General features: G+C 37.6%; 1 protein-coding gene across 2 annotated transcripts in view; it reads right to left on the bottom strand.

Annotated features, from left to right (window-relative positions):
• The window catches only part of LOC124368787, a 72784-nt gene that overhangs the window by 35904 nt on the left and 10296 nt on the right, over window positions 1–26584 (bottom strand). For both annotated transcript variants that reach the window (XM_046826159.1, XM_046826160.1), the window contains exons 3-4: window positions 10488–10655; window positions 9526–9670 (exon numbers count right to left, since the gene is read on the bottom strand). In XM_046826159.1, the coding sequence (XP_046682115.1) occupies window positions 9526–9670; window positions 10488–10655 (313 nt within the window). The remainder of the gene's footprint in view (window positions 1–9525; window positions 9671–10487; window positions 10656–26584) is intronic.

Genomic DNA, 26584 nt, shown 5'->3' with positions numbered 1-26584 from the left:
GATGAACTTCCACTATCACCATTTCATGGGTGCTCTAATATTAAAATCCAGGAATGTCGTCTTTGCAGTGTTCACAGTAAGGTGATTTTCTTCCATCCATTGAAGAAGACAGCTGCCTTGTACAAAAATATCATATTCCAGGTTTTCCCTATTTTTTATGTGACATATTGAAAGATGTGTCGTCAGCAAATAAGCACAGATTTCCTCCTCCGCCCACACTAGATGAGATGTCATTAACAAATAATAGGAATAAGACTGGGCCAAGGACAGAGCCTTGGGGTACCCCTGACTTCACTGTTTTCACAGAGGATACTCGATGACTCAAGCAACCAGAGTGGTCAACAAAGGGAATTTCAACTACCTGGCTACGCCCATCAAATATGAAGACACCCCAGTCAAATGCGGCAGCCCCTAATTCCAAGGTTTTTGTAGTTTTGCATAACAAGAGCCCATGATTGACAACATCGAACGCTTTTCGGAGATCCAAGAAAAACACCAAACGAATGCTGACGTTCATCCAAGGCAATAGAAACATGATTGATGAAAATCAAAAACGGCATCAAGTGTCGAGAGCCACCGTCTGAAGCCAAATTGCTTTTCAAAAATGACATTATTATGCGATAAAAACGACAATAAACGAACAAGATACAGTTTTTTTCCAAGACTTTTGAAAACGTTGATAGGATAGATATGGGCCTATAGTTTTCGATGTCATATGGGCTTCCCTTTTTTCAGTAGTGGTTTAACTATTGCTTGCTTTAGAATACATGGAAATACACCACTTTCGAAGGTAGCATTCGCAATGTGGGCCAAAGGCCAAGCCAGCTGCTCAGCAACATCCTTCAGAAGGCTAGAGAAGACATCCCATCAGCTCCTGAGGTGTGGCCGGGCTTTAAGGATTTTAAACCACTGCGATTACTTCCCGAACATCTGTTGGCCACAGGAAAAGTGAAGGTACAACTGTCCGCATCGCATGACACACTCGTTGTGGGTCGTCAACATTCCAAGAACCGCCTCCAAGACGTTCGCCCATCTGGGTGAAGAAAGAATTAAACTGACATGAGATAACAGTCGGATCGACCACTAAGGAACCACTTCATTCTTAATGGAGTAACAGGTAAAATCCTTGGACTTTTTGTTGGGCTGAATGTCCTTAATGATGTTCCAAACGGCCCTGTTTTTGTTCTTGGCCTTTGTGATGTGTTTATAAACCAACCCAGCCTTAGCAGAGCGAACTCTAGTCCGAAACTGTTTCTTAAGATCACGGTAAGATTTTTCGCAAGGATGTCCAGAACCAAGGTGTTTCGTCAGAGAATACATAGTGATCACCTTTCTCTTGGAGCTGAAGCAAATCTTTATTGAACACCACCTTCGTAAAAGATTTGGTTTTCTGGTATTTTACCTTCTTTATAGGAGCAATTAAATTAAAATAATATGAAAAAGTAGATAGGAAAAGTGAGAACTTGGAGTTCACATCTTGAGCACTAAGAACATTAGCCCACATTTCATTTGCCAACAAGTGTCTTAAAACATGGATGCTGTTATCTGAAATTTGACGTTTGAGTTTGAACTTAGGAGTATTTATCATAGGAGACACATTATAACCTTGAGATCACCAACCTGAGCATGGTGGTCCGATACTGCCGTATATGACAACTTGAGTGACCAGCTCACTTGGATTGATGTACGTAAAGATGTTGTCAATTAGTGACGTAGACCCATTAAACTCCCTGGTATACGATTTTACTGTATCTCTAAGCCCCAAAAGAAGTAATGAGAATGAGACAGTTGTCTGCAGTTTCATTATCAGAACACATGTCAATATTAAAATCACCAGCAATAAGGACCCCCTTACGCCAGATTTCAAATAGAATTAAGACAATCAGTTAAAGAATTAAAGAACAATTCAATGTTAAACTGAAATCTGAATGTGGAGGTCTGTAAACAGAGATAACTAAATATTGAGAACCGCTTAAATCCACTGAAACACAGGCCAGCTCACAAGAGCCCTCCTTGCAAAATCTCGAAACGTCAACAGCATGACAATGCCTCAGACCCCCTCGTGAACCAAGATGCACACGCCACCTCGCCCCTTAACGGACCGACAATAACTGGACACGACCCTAAACCCAGACAAAACAAAAATATTCATCTCTGATTCTCTCAGAAAGTGTTCTGAGAAACATAGGATTTGAGGCGAGAGCAAATCCACCATAACCTCAATCTGGGCCAGTTTAGGCATAATACCCTGGACATTTTGATGTACCAGCCTAAGAGTGTCTAGGTGATCGCCTTCATCACCCCGTACGACCCGTTTCCTATCCCGAAGAAGCTATTGAACGCACAGGAGAGGGCTCACGGGAAATCTCTGTGAAGGATCACGGGGAAACCCAGTAGTGGGCCCACAGGAAGGCCACAAAAGGATTAGGAGCGACAGGGACGGGCTGCAGGGCATTGCTAGAGAGGATGGGAGCCACCGAATCGGAAAGTGAGCGTTTAGAAGTAGATTTTAGTAACGTGGAGAGCATAATATGGCCCAATTCAAAGTTGCCACTCCTATTTAGGTGCCTTCCGTCTATAGCAAGGTGGTGCCTACGAATACAATTTGTACAGATCAATAAATTCAACATTAAAAGTTGTTACACATCAAAAACAACTGCTCGTTAAGATAATCTAGAGCTATGTCATTGATATCCCGACGCCTTAAGATGCTATTTAAAATTATCTTAGCATTAGGAAATTCAGTCTTACAAGTATACAACAGCTCAGCCATCCTGTGCAAAACCTCTTTCTTGCCACAACCACCATCATATCCAGCCCCACCATTATAACCCATAGCCACATCATTTGTGCCCGACATGAATATAAATAACCGGTGGCTGGACTTGAACATAATCTTTAAGTTTTCTCTCTTTATGTTTAAAATTTTTGCACCAGGATTTACATCAACAGTAGCTCCCCTATATACACATTGGTTACTTGAAAATCTTAGTAACGAATCCCCAATAACCAGGCAACTTTTCAAGGTAGACGTATACATATTATTATTATTTACAACATTGGGACTACTCTTATTATGTATAGAATCTCTACTACTATTTAAAAAACTATTTACATTTTTTTCTTAGGCTAAGGTGGCTGTCCGTGAGTTCAGTGGTCCTTACTTGACTTACAATTACGACACCGTTGTCGTTTGCTACTATTAGATTCCCTAAATGACAGACATCCGTTTCACGTCGCTCTCCACATTCCTGACTTCTTACATCTCTTAGACTTAATACATCTCTTAGACTTGACAAGTGTAAGCCTCAACCGGTACAGTGTGCTAGTAACGTGAGTATACCACCTAGTGACTCTGAAAAAGAAAATGGGCCTTGTGAATGTTTTATTCATATCAAGATATTGACTGATCAGATTTTTGATCTGACTAATAATTTAACCCTTTGCACGCCGTAGACGAAATAATCCGCGATGTTGTTTGGTCTTATAACGCCGAAGACGAAATAATCCGCCGATCGATAAAAATATATTTTATTACTGTTTTTGAAGTTTATAAGTTCAATACATAAGCCACAATACAAAGTAATGTACTGGCTTGACCAAATAATCCAGTTGCAGCTGTCAGCTGGCTGCAGTAGGTAAACAGTAAATCGTTTTGTTGCTGGCAGCTGTTCTCTCACTCCCGTCTGAACGCCGATGACGATACTATCCGCCATTACCGACTGTCAGTGGAGCACGCATTGTGCCTTTGGGAAATGTTCTTGCGTTGTCATTCCTTATACAAACAGTTGTAAAAAGTTATTTTTACCATGTTTTAGGTGTTATAATAAAGATTTTATTGTTTCTTTTCTGTTGAGTAATTATGGCTGCAAGTCATGTCCCGAGACCCCATGGCTTCTACCCGATTTTTGTTTTGAAGTTTACCGTACAACTGCATAAATCTAATATTATCAGAACTTATAAAACTAATCAAGATCAGCATATTACACTTTATTTGTTTTCTTATCCTTGTACATAGATTTCATATTTTTCATCACATGCATTTGATTACTCTGTAACCTAAATTTGATTTTGATTGAAATATTCCATTATTACGAAAAAATGTGATTATTTTAATACAAGTATTACATTATTGTAAAATCTACTTTTTTTGTGTGACTATTAGTCATTAGGAATGAATAAAAAATTTAGCTTTAAGGAATTTTCATTTTTATTTTTTCACCTTAAATAAGCGTAATCTAAAAAATGACTAAATTTATATCGGCGTTCAAAGGGTTAAGTGAAAATTAGCAAGCAGTTAGACATGGTGAAAACCGAAAATACTAAGCTAGCCTCTATCGTGAATAATCATTCTAAGGTTATTGGTGACATTCTGTTAAATAATCGTGTCTCTTATTCAAGTGTTTTAAAATCTATAAATGAGAATGCCGATTCCTCATCCTCTATAACAAGTGGTATTGACAACAATAACTCTGTAACTAGTAAGGTTATGTATGTCGCTAACTGCAATTTGACCAAAGCAGTAGTTCACTCTGATGTGTTGTCTGCTAGTCGAAACTTAGAAATTTCAGACCTTCCACGGCCACTGGCTTCTAGCAATAGAATGCCAGTCAGAAGGGAAAAAAACGTTCTCAAGAAGGCTGTGGAGCTTATCAATCGGGAAAAAAGGAACTCGCCGAAGGGGCTACATGATGAAATTGTACAGCCTTTCGCTGTGCAAGGTAATTCTGCATCAAGTTCTGCTGTCTCTGCCTCTGTCATACCGGCTAACGCGATCGACTTGGATGGGGACAATGAAAATGAAACCGTGAATCAGGGTGTAAATAATGACTTTATTGAGGTTAGGTCCAAGAAATATAAGAAACAACAGCGTAGATCTGAGGGGAAAAAATCAATGTTTATTACGGGACGTGCTGTGGTGTCTAATGATAAATTGAAAGTTGTAGAAAAACGTAAACATATGTTTGTATCTAGATTTGCTGAAGACGTGGAATGTGATGCTTTGAGACAGTATTTGAATGACTATGCTGTTTGTAACTATGAGGTTATTAAACTGAAGAATAGGTATCCTGGGTACAGTTCTTTTAAAGTTGGAGTGCCCCTATCCCTTTGGGATAAAATGTATGATCCGGACTTATGTAAGTCTACAGGGACGTATGTAAGTAAGTTTAGATTCTCTCGTAAAAGTTCTTTAGTGGAACCCTCTTTTTTAGAATCAGGACAGTTAACGAACCCGGGGTTATAGTCACCCAATCCTCAGTTGGCCTAGTTAATTGTCATAGGCCTAGCCTGAGTGCCGCTACTCAGGTGGTTGAATCACGTTCTGAGACTGTGCTTGCGCATATTAACATGCAATGTATAAAGAACAAGGTGAATTTACTTGAAGTTTTTAACAGTCGCATACTTTGTGACGTTCTTTGTGTCAATGAACACTGGTGCATAGAAGACGAAATACAACTTTATACACCTATGGACTATCTACTTGCGGCTAGTTTCTGTAGATCTACTCCATATGGCGGAGCTGCAATTTTTGTAAGAAGTTCATTTAAATATTCTCTTTCTGTTGTAAATATTGATTCGTTCTGTGAAGAGAAACAATTTGAAGCGGTTATGATCTCTTTTAGTGTTATTAATTTGTTGATTTTATCTGTTTATCGCACACCTGACTCTTGTATTGTAACTTTTACTGATAGATTGTCTCAACTTCTTGAATTTGTCTGCAATAGTCCTAAGTTCTTTAAATATAAGGTCGTTATCGCTGGGGACATAAATATTGACCCCAATAGGAGTACCTTAAATACAGTTAAGTTTCTTAATGCACTAAAATCTTATGATTGTTTTTGTCTTAATCTGTCTCCCACCAGGCTGGAGTCTTGTCTGGATAATTTCATTTCCAAACTCCACCCTTCTTCATATACATGTAAAACTGTTCAACCTCACATCTCCGATCACCTTGGTTTGTTGTTGAATATTGATTTATCTTATTTGTCACCGTGTACCGCTTTACCAGCTGATAAGTGTGAAAAAATGTGTATAGTTTTAGAGTTTTAAATGATGTTAGTATTAATAGATTTAAGTACAGATTGGGTAACATTGACTGGTCTGAAGTGATAGTTTCAAATGACCTTGAAGTGGCTTTTGATTGTTTCATGCAGGTCCTTCAACATAATTTTAATGATTGTTGTCCTACTAAAACTAAAGTGGCCAAAAATACTGTAAATAATAATCGCAAACTTAAAAACTGGTATACTCCTGTTTTAAAGCAGATTAGGCTATTTTTAGATATTAGTCATAGTAGATGTAAGAGCAATCCTGCCTTACGTGAAATCCACAGAAGGGTTAAGAAGTTCTATAGGGAACAAATAGATCTAGCTAAGAAAAATGCCAACGATGCTTATATCGTGGAATCACGTAACCTCTGTAAAGCTGCCTGGAATGTCATTAATCTGGAAACAGGGCGTACACCTAAGAAAAACTTACAGACAGAGCTTCCTATATCTGCTAGTGATTTCAATGATTTTTTTGTAAATATTTCTAATAATGTAAAAGGTAATAATGCCGTTAACTTGAATTTAGCTGGTGCCATCGATATCTTAGAGTCTAGTGTTATAAAGAATCCTCTATTATTGCCATTTAAATGGAATTTTGTGAATTCTGATGATGTTTTTAAAACTGTTACTGGGCTCAGTAATTCAAAATCTGAAGATATTTTTGGTCTTTCCAACTTTGTGTTAAAGAAAATAATAGATGTAATCTTGTATCCCCTCACTTTTCTTATTAATTGGATACTCGCAGTTGGTGTATTCCCACATTGTTTGAAACTTACTCTAACTGTGCCTGTATATAAAAAAGGGGATAGATCTAATATTAGTAATTATCGACCTATAGCGCTGGTTCCTGTTGTATCTAAAGTGGTCGAAAGTATCATTAAGTCTCAGATGGAATGTTATTTTGAGCAGAATCATCTGCTCTCATCTGCCCAATTTGGTTTTAGAGAAAATCTGTCTACTGTTAAGGCTGTTGAAAGTGTTGTATCCTTTATCTTGAATAGCTTTGAAAATAGTGAGGAAGCCAGCACTTTATTACTAGATCTAAGCAAAGCTTTCGATACTGTGCCCCATCAGGTATTGCTTGAGAAATTGAGCTACTATGGTTTTGGAGGCAACGAGTTGTCACTGTTGTCCTCATATCTTTTAGATAGATCCCAGTTGGTCAAAGTTGGTGATCAAAGATCTGATCTTAGAAGGGTTGAAAGTGGGGTTCCCCAGGGTTCTGTCCTGGGTCCCTTTCTGTTTATAGTTTTTATCAACGACCTTCCCAATTTTGTACCTAATAAGAGTGTTCTTTATGCTGACGACACCACACTAATGTGTTCTAATAAGCTATCTGACATTAATTCTGTAGTAATAAATTATATGAGGGAAAGGTCTTACCTCTGGTTTGATGCCAACTGCCTATATGTTAACGAGGATAAGACGGAGCATATTGTTTTTATTTTAAGGAAATACTCTGACAATAAATCAATAAAGTTACTGGGAATTAATTTAGATTCTAGGCTTACTTGGAGAAGTCATACTGATGCTCTTTGTTCTCGCCTGTCTCGAGTAATTTTTTTACTGAAAAGACTTAAAATTTGTACTAGCTCTACCATAGTTACTAAGTAATATTTTGCGCTGTTTCATTCCCACCTTTTGTATGGTGCCCTACTTTGGGGCAATTCAAGTGGTGCCAAGGAGGTTTTTTTATGTCAAAAGAAGGCCTTACGCACAGTTTTTGATGTCAGTACTAGTGATTCTTGTAGGCCTATTTTTGTAGAACACGGTATACTTACTTTGCCGTGTATTTTTATCTTTCAATGTTTGGTATATGTAAAGGAAAATCTAGATGTTTTTAACCAGAGAAGTGTCGCTCATAATTATAATACAAGGTACCAAGATCTTCTAGATTTAAGATATGTTAGACTCACCAAAACCCAGCAAATGTATTTGTATATTGGGAAAAAGCTCTTCAATAAGTTACCATTAGACTGTAGAGATATTACGTGTAAAGTTTTAAAAAATGTTGTTTTAAGATGGCTTAAGAAAAAAGCTTTTTATTCTGTTGATGAGATGTTATCAGGCAGTATTGACATTGTATTTTAATTTAGTTTTTTATGTTTTCTGACATGTACTTATGACCATAAGTGCTAAACCTAGTATTATCTAATTTCTTTGACTTTGTCATGGCATTGTAATGGGGGACGACAATATAATGATTCTTGATTCTTGAACTCTTTGCATTGTTTCAACATCAGAGAAACCTAGACTACAAAATAGTTGAAGAGGTATTCTCATAGTCTCATCTGTTGGACAATTGAGAGCACTACAATGTTTTAGAAATAATCCTAAAGTGCGGTAGAGCAACTGAGTTTTCTACACATAACATAGCTATGGTAGGGAGGGTTAATTCAATGTTAAAGTAGAATTTAGCTCCGGTTCGCCTTCCTCTTAGCGCTGTGTAAGAAATCTGATGCTGCCTTAGACTTGACTCCTAAATGTGCTTGCTCCACCGTGCTCTGATATCATGCCTAAAACATTGTAGTGCATTCAATTGTGCTCCTGATAAAGCAATGAGATTACCTCTTCAACTAGATTACACTATATTTTGTAGGCTAGTTGTTTCTGATGTTGAGACAATGCAAAGAGTTCGTTTTGAGCTTCATCATCGCTAACTTATTTTTTATCTCTTCAGACGAGCTTGACTCCAGATTACTGTCATGTGTCTGCAAATTTTGTAAACGTTACAGGACATTACATTTCTGATTCTGGTCGGCAGACATATTTTGCTACGAATGGTATAACTTTTACTTCTTTTAGATGTAATGAAACACATAGGTTAAAAACTAAGATTACTACAAATAAACCACGGATTCGGCACATTATCACCATTTCTAACTTTGTAGCCGGTAAAATTTACTTTTTGAAAGTTGTAGGATCATGTGAACTTTAAAAAGTGTTCAGAGAACACTTAAGTATACCTGGAGAAGATTGGTATAGGAAGTGTGTGGTACTTACAGGCCAATTGGTTTCTGACTGCATGGTTACTAATGGCATAATGTATCAAATACTACAAAAAGATTGTCAATTTCAATTGAAACGTCTTATGGAAAAGTAGTTACTCCTGAAAGTTTCTCTAAATACACAAAAATATTTTAACTACATTTTTAAGTTTAGTAATAAAACACAAAAATATAAAGAGTTAGGACAGTACTTTATGATGTCATATTAAGCAAAGAGCAAGCTCAGACAAAATGTCAATAAAAGTTATTCTCATCTATCAACAGAACCAATTTAAAACAGGCAAATTAGTTATGACATTAAAATGTTAACTACAAAATGACTCTAAAATTGTACACAGAAAATAAGAAATTCAGAATGATTACTTTATGTTGAAGACACAAACATAGAAGATATTCACATTTAAAGATAGGAATTAAAGCAGAATGTCTATAATCCTAAATTATATTTGAAATGAACTTTGACTTACAGCAGGCTCTATGTAGGAATCAGCATGGTCAGGATGTGGAAGGTACGTGCCTTGTCGTTGCGCCTCTGTACGCTCCTCTGCAGTCACTGCCACATCATCCAACTTCTCCAAGTTTGGTAGAGCTTTTAGTACAGCTAACCGATATCTGCATAGCAAAATAATTATTTTTCACTCAAAACAAGTCAGTATAACATTATTTTCGGTGGTATGTTCACTAAAAAACATTAAGACAATACACTTTCCTTGAAAGTTTATAAGTTTAAATGGAATTTTCAGCGAGTTTGGCAAAATAATTCTTAAACCCTTTTTCCTGTATTCTTCAATTGATGTATTTTAAAAATAAAAATGTTGATATTTTTAGGTTTTAATTTCTGCCATCAAGCGTAAACACAAACAAAGATAAGCTCTAAGACCAAGAAATCAAATGAAGATACTTGTATGTTACTTGAGTGAGTTAAGTAACCAGAAAGAAATAACAGAAGATATTGCCAACCACGAAAGACAGTGTGCACAACCATAATTAACGTTATGGACTTATTCTTAAATAAAACAACCATTAATATAAAATTTTGTTTTACAGCAAATGGAATGAAAAACGCTAAATCTGAATTGGCAAACCAAAACAAAAAATGTGCATACAAAACAACAAATCTATAAACTGAGAAACTTACAATTTGCTTTACAGCAAATGAAATGAGAAAGCTTAATCTGAAGTGGCAAACCAAAAAATAAAATATGTTTATCAAGTCCTCATTCTAGTTTATACTTGATAAAGTAAAACATTAATGGCATCTCACAATACCCATGCATATTCTATTGTATTGGTTGTAAATATTCAGCAGGTTTAACATATGTAATAGACTAGATAGCTGCTGTTTATTCACCTCAAATATATGTTGCTAGGTCTAGGCACTAGATTCTACTTTTGTCACTTCACCATAAGCTCACGGCAGTTGACATACCCAGGACTGCTTGCACACGGATTTTCTGCCAGCCAAAGTGTTGACAACGCTGGCAAGCGTTGCAGGTAACAGATTTGGTTCAGGTCTCGGATGTCATTCTTGCGAACAAATAGATGCTTCAGCTTCTTGCAGTGTTGAAAATCTGATAGGCTTCTTATTCGGTTCACACTGGTACAAAAAAAAGCATTAGAATCTCATTTAGTTGTATTACTTATTCGTTCCATTCAATACAAAGTTTATTTTTCAAATTAACTCAAATATCTCATTCACAAAGTTACAAAATAAATAACTAGTACCAACTACTCACACAAACTTTCTTTCATTCATAGTACAGTATGATACAACCTATCTACGAAATAGTATTACATATATACACATATACATACATATACAGTGTCCAAAATAATTTCTAAAATCCAATTCAAGCAATAAAACAATTTTACCTAAAGAAATTTCAAGTGTAGTTATCTCAAACTTAGTGTGATTTGATAAGCTTTCAAATACAAACACGTTTAAGAGGTTCGAAACAGAGTTGCCAATTTAGCGGAAGTGATAGTTATCCATCTCTAGTACTCTCCATCTTAATTGTATTTAATCTAACTGAATATCATCTTAGATCTCTTGTTATGTTTTAGAGCTTCCATCAGAGTCATCAACTTGGAGCCAGAGATAATATGTCCCCAACAGTAAATTTTTGTAAGAATATTTATGAAATGGTTATTATTACACGTTGTAATGAGTTTAATGAGGAAATAAAACAAAACTCATAAAAGGCATAAATCTTGGTTGTATTGCATTTTTTGCTGTAAATGCCCAAAGGACTGTTTAACAATTTTATCAGTTTTAATAAACAATGTTCAATGCAAGTAAACCAAATATACAAGTTAGTGAGAATATGTACTCATTTATCATTAAAATTGTAATTTCACTAGGCAGTTTTTAATAATATGTAATATACAGGGTGGCCCATAAGTCAGTTGTCAGAAATGAAAATACATAGTTACCAGAAAAGTACAAATACTTTATTTGTACAAAGTACTGTATTATTAATGTAATTATTATTATTTATTTTTAATTATTAATTTAAAGAGTATATAACCTACAATAGGTGCTCAAAGTGGCTTCCACATTGTTCTATACAAACATCGTCTTATAAAATTGCAAGTGACAACTGACTTATGGGCCACCATGTATAATAAACAATAACAATTTAGTTTTTCTGAGCATTTCAATTTTTAGAATTTTACTATTTTAGGTGAAGAAAATAAAATATTTTAATTAAAAAATAGAAAAACAAAATATGAATTCATCAACTTAAACAGCTTGTTGGATTTAGTTAAAACAGAGTGTGGATAGTTTGGTCACAGTAGATGACGCAACCATATGATACACCTATACATATAAATGCAATTTTTGGAAATTACTATTTTAGTCAGTGAGGAGAGAAAAGGTCTCCATATTCTAACTGGAACCAAAAATTCAAAATTTTGAACAATACTTTCTCCAATATTACATACTGAGGAGAAAGCAAATGGTAGAAAGATAGATCAATGTTATATAAATTAGGACAAAGAAGGACTTTTTTTGGAAACAATAGGAATAGCAGAACAAGAGGGATCCCTGAATGTATTAAGCATGTTCTACGTATTACACAGCACTTACAAAACTCAACAAGATAATTAAGTTGAGCCTGGACAATACTCCCTTATCAGCAATTTTCTATGTATTTACGGTAAGCCACACAAAATGACAACCCAAGGTATCAAATAAGAATCACTAAATTCATCTAACACGTGAACAAACTCGTTTGAGGTTATTTGTTCATAATTTTGATGTCGAATACTGGTGATCTGAGAACGAATAACAGGATTGTCATGGCGGCGCTGTGGATAATCTGCTTATTATTTGATCCCGAACCTAAACAACTACATTACACCCCATCACACAACAGTATCACGCTCTGCGTATTGTATTCAATCTGTTAAGATTACTTCATCAGGAAACATCTAATGTCCAACTCGTGTTAAACGAACTCAGAGGCACTTTGTTTTCAAAGTCAATTAAGCATTTATCAATATCGAGAAGAAGATCTAAGGCGTTTACAAACTGTTATCAGTTCTAAAGATAAGCGTCGACTTCTTTGATCTGGTTGAATACAGTTTTTATGCTGGTAGTAGGTCGTTAAAATAATCGAGCGAACGCCGCAGGACTTAAGGGAGAGAGGAACTGATATTGTTTTATTGTAGTTAAAGAGTAGAGAGAGAGAATCCCTTCTCCCCCAGCTCGGACGTGAGGCAAGACGACAGGAGCTATGAGTGGGAAGCCGCTCTGCCGGCGTGCCTAATATAGAGATGTGGTACTGTCTACTTTGACAGCTCGGCCTCGGCCTCCTCGTCGCGACTTCCATTTGTGTCCGGGAAAACCGATGAAGATCACATTTACGTTCCCGACAATAGCGGCCGATCTGTGCATCCCTATCCTGCCGTCCACGCGGCATTCGAGCGACTTGCCAAATAAAAATAAAACCGAAGTCGCGTCAGGATTTATTCGGTAAGATTCACGGACCAACGTTTGATGGTAAATCGAACATGGGTGTTTCAGCGAGTGCTTGCAGTTACGTTTTATAACACATTGACCATGCGGTACAAATCGGCTAGGATCCTCCGCCGCCTTGGGGTACAGCTTACATTGGAGAAATTCAGTCATACATAAAAACATGGCCTAATATTGAGGACCGGCTATTCTGCAATTACGAATTTCGCTCCATAATAACAGTGTTAAAATTTAAACCGTAAACCTTTTCTCTCAGTTTGGTATGTAGAGGTTTCCAAGACCATTTCAAATGTATAAAATACGGATTCAAATTGCTTTTAACGCTTTCGTAGTGTATAGCTTTTTTAACAGTGCGTTTTAACTAAGGAAACGAGGAGTGTTTTGTTAAAATCGCAGAAATGCCATTGGGCTGCTATAAGACAGTTGGATGCCTCTACAGAAGTCCTGTACGCTACGGCCAAACACAAGGGAAAGGGACACAGTTTGAGGTCGACTGATATGGTGCAAGAGTTGTAAACTGTTACATACAAGCGTCGGTCAATTTAATTTCAAATATCTAATGTAAATGTAAGGCATTACAACTCTTGGATGTAGTGGACAGGGGTAAGACTTTTTTTAAAGAACTCCAAAGCTATAAAACCACACAATGCATCATGCTCTGTGGAATTAAGACACACACTGTACTCGTATACGGCATGCTGATAACCCACGACCCACACTACTCCCACTTCACACGTGGTTCCGTCTTCTTTGCCGAGAGGAAGGTGAGTCACCTACATTGAAAACATCCCGTACTAATATACGAGGCCGAGATATGACAATTCCTTAAATGGTTAAAACTTGGATTTGAATACAAGGTAATATCACGAACGGCAGACACTTTCAAACCCCGTAAGGATCTCCACCCACTATTATCTCCGATCCTGTTGGCATGGACTCAAACCGATGTCTAAAACGGGTCAATCACATTATCACGTTCGTGTTATACAGCAACTGTATTTAATCACACAGAAGGTGTGGATGTGTGCAGAACATTAGCCGAACACAGGGCGTGGTTTAACTACAACCCTCAACCCTTCTACGCTTTTGCACACATCGATGACTTCACATATTCGACCCCGCAACTATTAAATTAACTATATTCGGGTGTGAGTTGATTGGTACGTTTCATACAGTACGCACACAAAATCATGCCACATACAAGATCATATGCAAATAAGAAATTACAGAAATGTAAACATTTGCATGATTATATCGTGAATTAAAATTTGATAAAACTCGCCAAAACATAAAAATTATTTAACACCCAGACTTGCAATTGGTATTTTTAAATACCTCTCCTGAGAAATATACACATGGAAAGGGTTTACAGTATGTGTTAAATAATTTATTTAAATCTATAAAAAATAGTTTGCACTTAAATGATGAATTGAAAAACGTAATCGAAAATGTCAACTTTGTCAAAATATATTATTTACTACCCAACAATGATGGGCGGAGGGTTTGGTACTTCGTAGTTGTGATATCAACATATCTGGGTATACGTGGAGGATGTTCGGCCATCTAAAACCTTGGGACTGGATATAAACCTTACCGTTTACTCCCGATTGAAACAAAAATTGAACAGTAGAATGATTAACCAGTGTTGCCACTAAACGTAATTACAAAAACAAAATACTCTGCACAAAAACACATTCAGTTACACGTCAACATTCCTAATTACTTACTCTGGTATTGTTTCTTATTGTGTTATGATTTCCCTAGGGAAATAAATAGTCTTATGGGCAAGAGAATATTCCTTCTCGAGAAAAGATTTGCAAGAATGGTGCAATATGTTTTGTTCCCTGCCGGAAAACTGTACAAACCCAAAACTATATACCGGCCCAGACACAATAAACCCCATTAACAAAATAAAATATACGAGGTCGACTTTACAGAGGGCACCGGTGGACAGGATAACGTTCAAGAATTACCTCAGAAGATTTACTGTAGTGCTGGTAAATCAATGGAAAATTAATGAGGATTAATGGTCGATGAAATTAATGACGAGAGCGGGGCTCGCTGTGGTGTATTGCCGTGGGATCGTTCGTACGCGGTAAAACATTGCATAGTCAAATCAAGTGAAGAGTACAAGAAACTAAATAAAACTTTAAAAGTTTCACTGCAACGACGTTCTACAATATCCATTACGTAACCATATTCCTACAACCGTTACTTTGCTTGGTGATTTTGTTCTAGTCCCTATTCGGTAGAGGCAGGAGCGCCGCATTATACTGAGCGAAGTGATCCATCATCACTTAAGAACCACTTGAGCTCGGGCTGTCGCCTTCAGATCATCGATGTACATCTACAGTTTTTGTTGGCGTTAATGGTAACAGCGGAACGCCTAATTAAACATTCAGCAAAACAACTTCCTACACGATTTCCACTCCCACTGACTGCGCGTGATGGCGTGGCGTGGGCGTGGACCTGCCCAGTGGCCCGGTACACATCGCGGTGACGTTGGCCGACGGACGTAACCTGGCATCGCGTATCAGCGTATCAGCCTCTTAACAACCGAACTGAATAGAGCATTGTACGCTATTGTGACGTTATCAGATGCAGTAAAGTGTACTTCTATAAAACAAGTCTATTTTGTCTATGTTCAGTTTCACATCTCATATTGAGAATTAGGGTGATTCCAGCGACTCAATCAAGGTATTCCTGTGACGAAAGAGGATCAGACTGCTGACAGGGGCCTCCTATAACGATTCTTGTAAACTTAATTTTCAATCGCTTAACATATTAGCTCTGCCTGCGTTTTATATCTTTCAGAGCCTTTTGTACGTCAAGCAAAACCCTAATAAGTTCAAGTCCAGAAACCATACTCATGAACACTTGACAAGGAATACATCACTTCTGCAATACGGATCCATCGAACTACATTTTATAAAAAATCCCCATACTACTCGTTTGTTACTCAGTATAATCGCCTGCCACTCCACTTGAGAGAAGAGCGATCGTATAAAAAGTTCTAGAAACTTTGCAATATCTTGTCAATGAATGTTTCTATAGTGTTTCCGAATACATGGTTACGTCACATCGCAGTTAGTCACAAACAAACCATAACTGTTAAGGGTATGATCTTCTTTCTTAATAGCATTCGTAATTCTGACTTGTTCAGATGTAATGCACGTAGTTTTATCAATAATGTGCATACTTTTATAACAACAGTGACTTTGATAGACCTAGTACTATTGCTTGCTAAACGTGTTTCATGCTCGTTGTTATGTTTACCGATTCTTTTTGCAATTTGCACTTGTGCATGTACAAGGCGTGCCCGATGTTGGTGATTAGCGAAGTCTGAGCGCCGGAATTACGACTCGATTTGGACGTAGTGATCTAGTCACACCTGACAAGTCACAGTCTGCGGTGAGCAAGACGAGACATTCCTCGACTGGAATTACAAATCTGTAGAGGAGCGCCGCGCTCGCGCTGTGTCACAGCTAAGTTGTTACATGGAAGTGTGGCGGTGACGGTGACGCAGCCGTGACACACCCGTCAGTCGACACATAAGCACATGCACTGTCAATATACTTCAGGATCGACATTTTCCTATCTAAATAAACATCTGTCTTCACAGTTTAGTCATTTCTAAGTAGTGTAACTAAAATAGAGTTGTGCTTTCTTTGATGCTCGGATGCCTTAAATTTTATCGTAATTAAATATTTATGTATATTGATTTTAATTTTCTTTCTTTTCATTTATTTCTTTATTATATTGTTTATACGCGGTGTAAAAAAGTCCCGCACGGGCTTGATAATTTCCGAACGAATACAGGGAAAGCAATAAAACTTGTTACATCATTACTGCACCTATAAATATATTGTTTTTAGTAACTGCCATTTTTGTCATGTCAGGGGGATGGCCCACGTGGAGTCAGAAGGAAATCTTCAATGCGAACATAGGTCGTGTAGTACATCAAAATAAAGGTCTTTATTACAACGCCGCAAATCCGGCCAAAAAATGCTATCTCTTAAAAGAATTGCGCTGGTTTAAAATTTGAATAATTTACAATGTAGTTCCTTGTTTAGGTGGTTTAATATACTTTGTCTTAGCTCAAGTTGTGTGTTTAATATACTTTTCTTAGCTCAAGTTGTATAAGTTAAAACTTATTAAATGAACACTGGACTTAAGAAATTGTTTTTAAGGTAGTTAATGACTCTTCACGTCCAATGAACGATGGACGACAGGGAGATCGACAAAACAATTTACGTAAGCATAGCCCAAGATGTACATTTTATAAAATGGGTTGTTTAGCAAAGATGAATGATAAAGGGAAAAACCTGGTATCAGTTATTATAATAGAAAGTACTTATTTTAGGTTGGTCTTTGGACTTTACCTGATGTACATCTTACTAAGTACACCTTGAGCTATGTTACATAACTTGAGTCAAGACAAGCAGTTACTTAAAACAGTAGATTTATAGGAGCAGAAATGATGTACCAAGTTTTATTGCTTCGCCTGTATTCGTTCGGGAATTATCAAACCCGCGCGGGACATTTTTACACCATGTATAATAATACAGGGTGTATATTATGTCTGGAAACACCCAAATATATCCTTTAATAATTTAAATATAAATTTGAAACCTCTTACAATCGTGATAGAGATTGGGCATCTACTTTTTGGAACAATGTTTTGTTATGTCACACCAACGGGGGACGTCCTGCCGAGGGTATCGTGAATATTCTTAATGGATTTCATAAGTAATCAGAGAAAGTGACTCATAAGTTTTATTCATTGTAATAAAAACTGGTAAATTTGTACTAATGAAACCAGCTTAAAAATAAATTGTTTATTTTATTTTAATTGAACATTTTAAAAAATGCTAAAAAATTAGTGTAACACATTTTGTGGCAAGAACCATGTTAAAATTACATTGTTGAACATCAGTAAATTTTCAATACTAAAAATGCTCTATTTTCTGATAGAATAATTCCTTTGAGATGCGGTTTGTGGCATTCAATTCAGTAAGCTATTACCTTTAAAATTATGTATCACAAGGTATAGGCTTCCATTAAGAATATTCACGATACCCTCGGCAGGACGTCCCCCGTTGGTGTGACATAACAAAACATTGTTCCAAAAAGTAGATGCCCAATCTCTATCACGATTGTAAGAGGTTTCAAATTTATATTTAAATTATTAAAGGATATATTTGGGTGTTTCCAGACATAATATACACCCTGTATATCTCTAACAATGGGATGAAGGGTGATATAAATTAATTAATTCAGATTCGATTATATTATTTGTATTTGCGATTGAATTTTAACGTCTTTTTTTCAATGATGAGCTAAACTATCGACAGTCGGAGTGAACTCAGAAACGACACACCGCAACATGACAAGTTTGTCACATAAGCGGGACATGTGATGATTATCAGCCAATTAGCTGTCAGCAACGTATCCACCGGCTTGTATTTAGCATTAGCTAGGATGTGTGTGTGGAGATGAACACATTTAAAGCTACACTCCTACTCCAGATCACCACGACACATTTGTAGATATAAGTTGAAATTTCTGTTTAATTCGCTGTTAATATTGATGCATATTACTTTAAATATTTTGGCTGTAGTTTTACAAAGACGTCACATTAGATCAGTGAACGGTTTACTTGAATCGACTATAGTGACAATATCCACGGGTGGGTAGCTGTACGGTCGCGGCGCCGCAAGCGAGATTGGGTATTTAAATAGTAAACTAGACACCACAGTTCCTGATCTCTCTAGAACGACGCTCGGGTGGAACTATGTGGTACACCTCTATTTCTGTATGGTGCATCCAAACTGTGTTAGTGAGTCATCAATGTTCAATTAAAACTCTATAGAGGCGCTTTTCGTGGGCCCTCAGTTAGGTCACTTCTATTCGTTCTTTGATTTTTGTGATAGTATACTACGAATATTTAAAATCACAAGAGAATCTGACCAAAGTTTGCTATCGTTTATGGCGTGACATTAATAACGTGAAAAATAGCCGACATAAAAGGTCTAGTTGTTAAGTTTTTCAAGGGTTTCAATAACATGTGGGAGAATACCTAGCATTAAACAATTCAATACAGTCAACGGGAAATTGAGCAAATGAAAGTGAAATGAAGGATAATGTAAAAGCGGCACCTTTCTCAGAGCATTAAAATGAAATATTACCCTGGTTATGAATTTAACAGTTTATAGTTAAGTTTTAAACATAGGATAAATGCAATTAAAATTATATCGTAGTCAAGACACTAACAATCCGTGCGTCAAGACGGACTGAGGATGAAACACGAGAGTAACTAATTTACGAGTGACACGTCAACAGGCGAAAGTGGAAGGCCGAATAAACTGCTACATGCAATAGCGAGAAATGTACTGTCGAGTGTACACAGCTCTGTACATTGATAGAGATCTGGAAAATATTCAAGATGTTAATGACCTGTGCAAGCAACAATGGAAAACTGTTGTCAATCTACATACATAAAAGCCAAGTGACTCATAACTTTGAAACTACAGGACAGATTTACACAGAACTTTGTGCATGTGTTGGCAATGGCACAGTGTAGCGGAATATTTAATTTTACATTATTTAATTTTATAGTCGATTTTAAATACCAGGGAGAGAAATTGAAAGATTTTAGTAAAACAAAAATCGTTGATAAACACTCGAATTATTTAAAGTGTAAGCTAGGGTCTTAATGTTGTTGATTGACCCCTTCTCTAGTAATGCGCGAATAACAATCAATTACTTCGTTTTAATCAGACAACGAAGATATAAATTTAAATAAATCAATTATCAGACACTCCTGTGCAAGTCATTTTACTTCGCCCGCCAGAGATACGCGTGAGGTGACACGACTAACACTGGGAAAATGTTCCATTTAGAGTCAGAGCTAAACAGTAAAACGTTGAAGGTGATGTGAGAGAAAAGTGAGAAATTAAAATCCAAACTTCCAATTGAGTCATAATCGGTACTAGCAGTGTCCTGTCCCTTTTGATTTACCATAGTTCACTGTGTCAACTGAACAATCTGTTTATATAGTTAGCATAAAAGATTTGTTACACTAAACATGTCTGTAGATTATTCAACTGGCAATGTCACCGCAAGTTAAAACACCAATAGAATGTAGAACAATAATATTTAGAAATCTATCTCACACAAAACAATTACACAAAAAATTTACTTGATATTCGCAAATAAGTAATGAAAATCTAACCCCGTTCGTGAACGTTTGGTCTGATATTAGTACAAAACTTATACAATCGAACCTCGATAAGACGAATTTCAAGGGCTAAGAAAAAAATTCGTCTTATCGAGATATTCTTAATACAGAGATTCGTTTTATCGAGGTTTAATACTGCCATTATTCGACTTATAGAGGTCTCTCCTCGCTCTGAGATAACCTCTATAAAGCGAAGGTTTTTGTGGCCAACGTCCATAATACAAATCATTGTTAATGTAACTGAAAATATTTTTCGATGTAGCACTAGATCAAAAAAAGACTGCAACAGTTTAAAAAATACAATATGTATGTACGTATTAAATCACTGGTACACATTGTAACTTATGCATAGCAGATCAGCATTTCACATAAAATAAAAAATTGCAATCGAGTCTTGAAACAGTCATCAGTTTTTGTCTAATAGCCGGGATGAGGGTGGAGGAATAGAGGTGCCTCCTGTCGATATCTCATGGCACGGTCACCACGGAGGGATGAGGGTGGGGGAATTGAGCTGCCTCCTGCCGATATTCCATGGCACGGCCACCACGGAGGGATGAGGGTGGAGGAATTGAGCCGCCTCCTGTCGATATTCCATGGTACGGCCACCACGGAGGGATGAGGGTGGGGGAATTGAGCTGCCTCCTGTCGATATTCCATGGTACGGCCACCACGGAGGGATGAGGGTGAAGGAATTGAGCCGCCTCCTGTCGATATTCCATGGCACGGCCACCACGAAGTGATGAGGGTGGGGGAATTGAGCTGCTTCCTGCCGATATCCCATGGTACGGCCACCACGGAGGGATGAGGGTGGGGGAATAAAGCTGCTTCCTGCCGATATCCCATGGTACGGCCACCACGGAGGGATGAGGGTGGGAGAATTGAGCTGCCTCCTATCGATATCCCATGGTACGGCCACCACGGAGAGAGGTTTTTTCAATGCGGGCCGAGGAGGGTTTAACACTACCAGAACCCCCCACTCCACCCCCAACAACAAGTATCCTCCGCAGTAACCCCGACATATTGATGGAGTTATCTCAATATATGCGATCAGTGATGTGCTGCTCCTGGACATCCATTAGGGACAAGTGACGACATCGGTTTTGTTTTTAAGCCAAGTACAGTTTCTACTGGCAGGTATGAGCTATCAAGAAGAAGTTATTAAGTGTTAACTTGCACACTCATAACTCTTTTTATACGCTTGAAACGACCACAGTTTAGTCTTTACAACGTGCTTATAGCCATAGGACGGATGGTTTGTGGAAGCCATAGCTGCCACCATATAAAAATACAGGTTTTCTGTGTCCCGGGCGCGGGACAAATGACACTAGAGCGGGACTGCGGATTATGACTGCTCTGATAGATTTCGCATTTGAGTTTCACATCGTATTCGGTAAGCTGCGTGCCTTGTATCGTTGCGCGGCTAGGTCCGGCGTGATGCCACAGGTTCGGATCTTCTTTCTAGTTAGTGCACAGCCGAACTTTCCTTTTCATGCCGATAGGACGCACGCACGCACGCACGCCGCGCCGCGCCGGGCAGCAGCCTACCGTATCCAATCTCTTGGCGGACGGAGGAAAGTGCACAAGCGTTTCTGCCACTGGCCGATGTTGTAGTGCTCGGCCGGAAACCTGTTAACTCGTGCACTCATCAGCGGTGTGCGTGAACATTCCGAATCCCAAGGGACAGATAACGGGGCAATCTTGTCCCGGAATATTCTTAACCCGAGCTGTGACGTGAGTTAGGACTTTGAAAAGAACTTGAAATGTGTTTTATCCAAAACCGACAAGAGGTTTGCCGAGTCGGCCCCAACTTAAGATTCAAATACGAGTTGGAATCTAAAAATTAATAATGTTACATTGGGGCTATGCGACTCGCTGTAGACCTGTGGTTCCAGTAATCTCCACAGAAACAGCCTAAAATCAATGTTGGGCCGAATGTCATCGTTACCGGTTTCCACCGGACCAAGAACGGCGCTGCTTTGCATTCCCCTTCGTAGAAATTTGTTTCCACAGAAAACGAGTGCCAAAAATAACACTTTAAGGAGTTTAAACACTTAAAACGCAACTAACTGGGCATAACGTTTGACCTTCCAAACAATCGGATAGGGATGAAATGTTTTAAATAGGACGTAGCTAACGAATTTTACAACATGTTAGCCATGGGACTGAATAGCACTTGGCGCTCACGAAAATATAATAGACATATTGTAGGTGTGCAAACTTTAAATTCTCCGTATTACTAATTCGGGATAGACGAGCAGCTTACTGATACAAACACTAGTAGAATCTACACCCCTCGGACATGTTCTCCTGCACCGTACAGAAGTAGGGAACGAGTCTGGTAGTGACACGTACAGCGCGATATTTCCACATCAGTTCAAAATTACATTTTTGGCATATCCAGTTTTCTTTACTGAATTTCGATTACAAGTTCTCTGCAGAATTTAAGTAATTCCAACATGATACGTTTTTAACGCGAAACTTATTCGAAATATAATAAATTATAATACGAATCTTAATGTATTCAGTCACAGGAACGTCTTTGAAACTTACTCATACAACTTTGGAACGTCAATGAGTCGGTAAAAGCAGGTAAACACTCAAATAGTGAAATACGCGTAAATATAAAGAAATGTTTAAATCTTATTTTGAATGTTCGGAAGCAAGTGGAACAAGCGTTCATCTTAACTTTGTATTTACATTAAAACTGTAATACCGGTTTTTTGTTGTTTTTTTTTTTCACAATTATTATTAATTTTTACAATTTACTTTCGATGACTCGACATTTCAATTAATATATAACATTCTCTAGCGTACATTTCTACTCGGGCAACACACTGGTTCCATCAGATTTTCTATCGATGCGGACTAAATGTAACCAAAACGATGTTGAGGAAAATTACGTGATTCTATTAGTTATAATTTTATAAATATATTACAGTTTCATGACAATCAAGTAGACTATAACAAAGACTGCGCAACAGCAGCGTTTACGTTTATGACAGAACTTGTGAGCTAATATTGACACAGATAAGAGGTACACTTTTAAACAAAGAGTTACACATTAAAACCAGACCTAATTTCCATCGTTGTGACATGATTACTTTTACGTAGGATTTCACAAGAATTTTCCTATCCGAGTTACTGCACCCAGTTTAGAAAAGATACGAGTTTCAGGAAGCAACGGCACTTCCTGTTTCGTACGGTGCATACGAGTAACTTGTACGTACGTTCCCCCTCCACGGTTCCGGGAATCACGAGTCACGTGAGTGAACACATTGCCTGATACATAAAATGTCAAAATGTAATAGGATTCGACAGAACAAAAGAACTTGCAAGAATCCCACACTATTATCCAATGATAATAAGAGACACCTTAGAAGAAAGGAAATAATTTTGACAAAGAAGATAGCGTCAATGAAATTGTCAAAAAACTGGCAATACGAGTACGCCATAAAGAAGCCATATTGATCTTAGTTTTTCTTTGGTTTGTTAAGTTTCTGCCGATCACGATGAAGCTCCGTCCTTTAACCTCACCTATACAGACGACTCATTATTGTTGGTAAATTCGGTTTAACATATATTGGCAATTTTCGGGTTAACATCTGTTGGCAGTTTCGGTTTAACATATGTTGACTGAAGATGGCTTTCCCCAGCAAGACAAAAATATTTTAAGAATTTAAATATGTAAACGATGGTTTAACGCGATGTGAACCAGAAAACTTGGATGATAGGTTTATGACACCGACTACGCAAGACTAAGAACTACGTTTTTTATTACTAATAGTAATCGGTTTAGCCCATTAGAATTCCCTCAGACTCCCCATTTGAGTTATATTTAACATACATCATTGGTAGCAGTTATAATTCATCCATTAAGTAAGATCTAGTAGAATCTACCGTAAGAAAAAATGTTCGGTCGCGGTCAATTAGGTATAACGCATCACTGAATATTGCCGATTTTGTACGGGTAGCAATTCCACACTCTCAGATGTATGCAACACACATTTGTGGTCTTATTGGTGCTTTTCACACCTAAGTAAAACACTAAGTTAATATTGAATATAATCTCGAGTCAAGTTGTAAGCACATTTAGTCTGGCTATGGCATGAAAATGTACAAACAAAAATACATTTCCGTGGGTTTAACAGGAACTTGGATAATTAAAGTACACGAATTCTGTATACTGGAAGAACTACACCAATTTAAATTTTGGCTTTGTTCTTCTGACAGGACAGAGCTCAGAAATAGCATGTCGCAGTCGGGGTTCGTTATAGTCTCGTTCTTACCTTGGCAAAAACGTGCGAAAATTGTAAAATAATATCGTTTGCCTCCCGACAGCTTTAATCACTCGACTTTATATGGTAGGGGGCACAATAGTACAGCTTTCATAATTTCACATTTCTCGCGCTTTACCACAACTTTTCCACCTTAGGCGATGCCAAGAATGGCCTTATGGAATGGGCGGCCTTATGGTGAAAACTGTTCTTAATTCACAAACGCATATCTTTTAACAAGACGAAAACACCTACTGAGACTGGCGTTTAGTTGTTTAAACAACACATAACTGACCCACAAAAGTGTTCGCATTTCACTCCAACTCTGTATTAACCGACACACACCGTGTTCCCTCACACGACTGTTAGTTACATCTTAGTGTGAGTTACATTTGTCGTATCTAAAAACTTGTCCAATGACATGTAAAATTCCTCATCGTCTCCTGGTGGGTTATCCTCTCTAATGATGTGTAAAATCATTCATACAACGGCGAGCTGCGGATGAATTATACAGACAGTGAGGATATCATAATGGTGCGACAAGTGTCTGTATAACAAATTATATACATGTTCAATATTTTACAGCCTATATGGATTTTGAGTGCCAATAAAGCCACACCAGTGGCAGTGCCAGAGGTAATGGCGACGGCACAGGAACACCGGGGCGCTCTTGTAATTGGTTTGGTGTGCAGAAGAGACGACACGCCACGACACGACACGACACGCTACGACACGCCTAGCAGTAAAGCTGTGCCGGTAATCGCGTGATAACTACTCACTCTGATTGTATTTACCTTCTCTCCTTGTCTCATCATGCTCAAGAGCTGACTCGCTGTGTGTTGCCCAACACTCCGCTACTCCCTCACTGTACACGGAATCAAGACTTCGAACGATTCCGTGTCAAAACAACGTTGTAGCTCAACCGTGCAGTGTATGAAAACGTTTCCTAAATACTCTATTTTTTGCAGGATTATAAATATACCCTTGGGCTCTATGTTGACCATGTCCTAAATTAAAATTGACTAAACGTTACCTCCAAGTTTAGGTATATTCTGTAGATACGGTTAACCGTGAATAAAAACGTTTTATTAAAATAATTAGAGTTCGGCGACCTTTAAAATGAGGTGCAAGACAACTTAAGTTTAAACTTTAAAAAGAAATTCGACCCCCATACCCCAAAGTATCATTTTGGGGCATGTGACAGAGTTGAAAATAGTTTCCTTGTGTTATTTTAGTTCTAAAATGTGGGGTTACAGTTCTAACAAAGACTCAATCTCAATTCGTTTGGCCGACTTAGGTAGTGGGCCCAGATGGTCTGATACACCCTGTATATTTATTATATTATTAAGGAAAATATAATTTAAATGTGGGGAAATGTTTCTGACAATACAAGAATGTCGAGGGCTTTTTCGAAAATTGTAAAGTCCAGTCGCCAAAATCCGTGAAAAACATGAAACGTTTCAATAAAGAAGTCTCACTAAATTCTGGGAACCGGGAGTCGAAATTTAAACGCAGATCACCCATGGAATAATTATGTACATACCAAAAGTCATAACATTTCCAAATAATTGAGCAACCCTACCGCAGAAATCACAAAACGCAATGATAACAATTGGTTTTCAGTTTCGCCATTTTTCATAGCAGTTTCTGTCACATAAGCGAGTCTTACAACATTAAAAATCAGCACAGGATCCCACATGAACTTAACTAGTGTTCTCAAGACAATGCTTCTGCACGCTCCATGAAAGCGTGTACTTCCCGAATTAACTGCGAGAATTCGCGAGAAACCACTATACATTTTATAAAACTTTTGTACTTATTGATAGGCCCTATTATATAAATAGTGAATCATTCGAATTCTCCACACATTCACGCCGTAGCGTTTGAAGTGTTGTATTTAACAGCGGCAGCGTTAGTTTTATAAAAAACCAATTACACATTAATACCACTGACGTAACGGAACACGACACTGCCACGAGATTGTACAATTTATGAACTTGAAAGTTCACAGGTCTGTTGGACCTGACTTA

Source organism: Homalodisca vitripennis, chromosome X (assembly GCF_021130785.1).
Source record: "Homalodisca vitripennis isolate AUS2020 chromosome X, UT_GWSS_2.1, whole genome shotgun sequence".
Classification (NCBI taxonomy): Eukaryota; Metazoa; Arthropoda; class Insecta; order Hemiptera; family Cicadellidae; genus Homalodisca; species Homalodisca vitripennis.
This window is presented reverse-complemented; position numbering and strand designations above follow the sequence as displayed.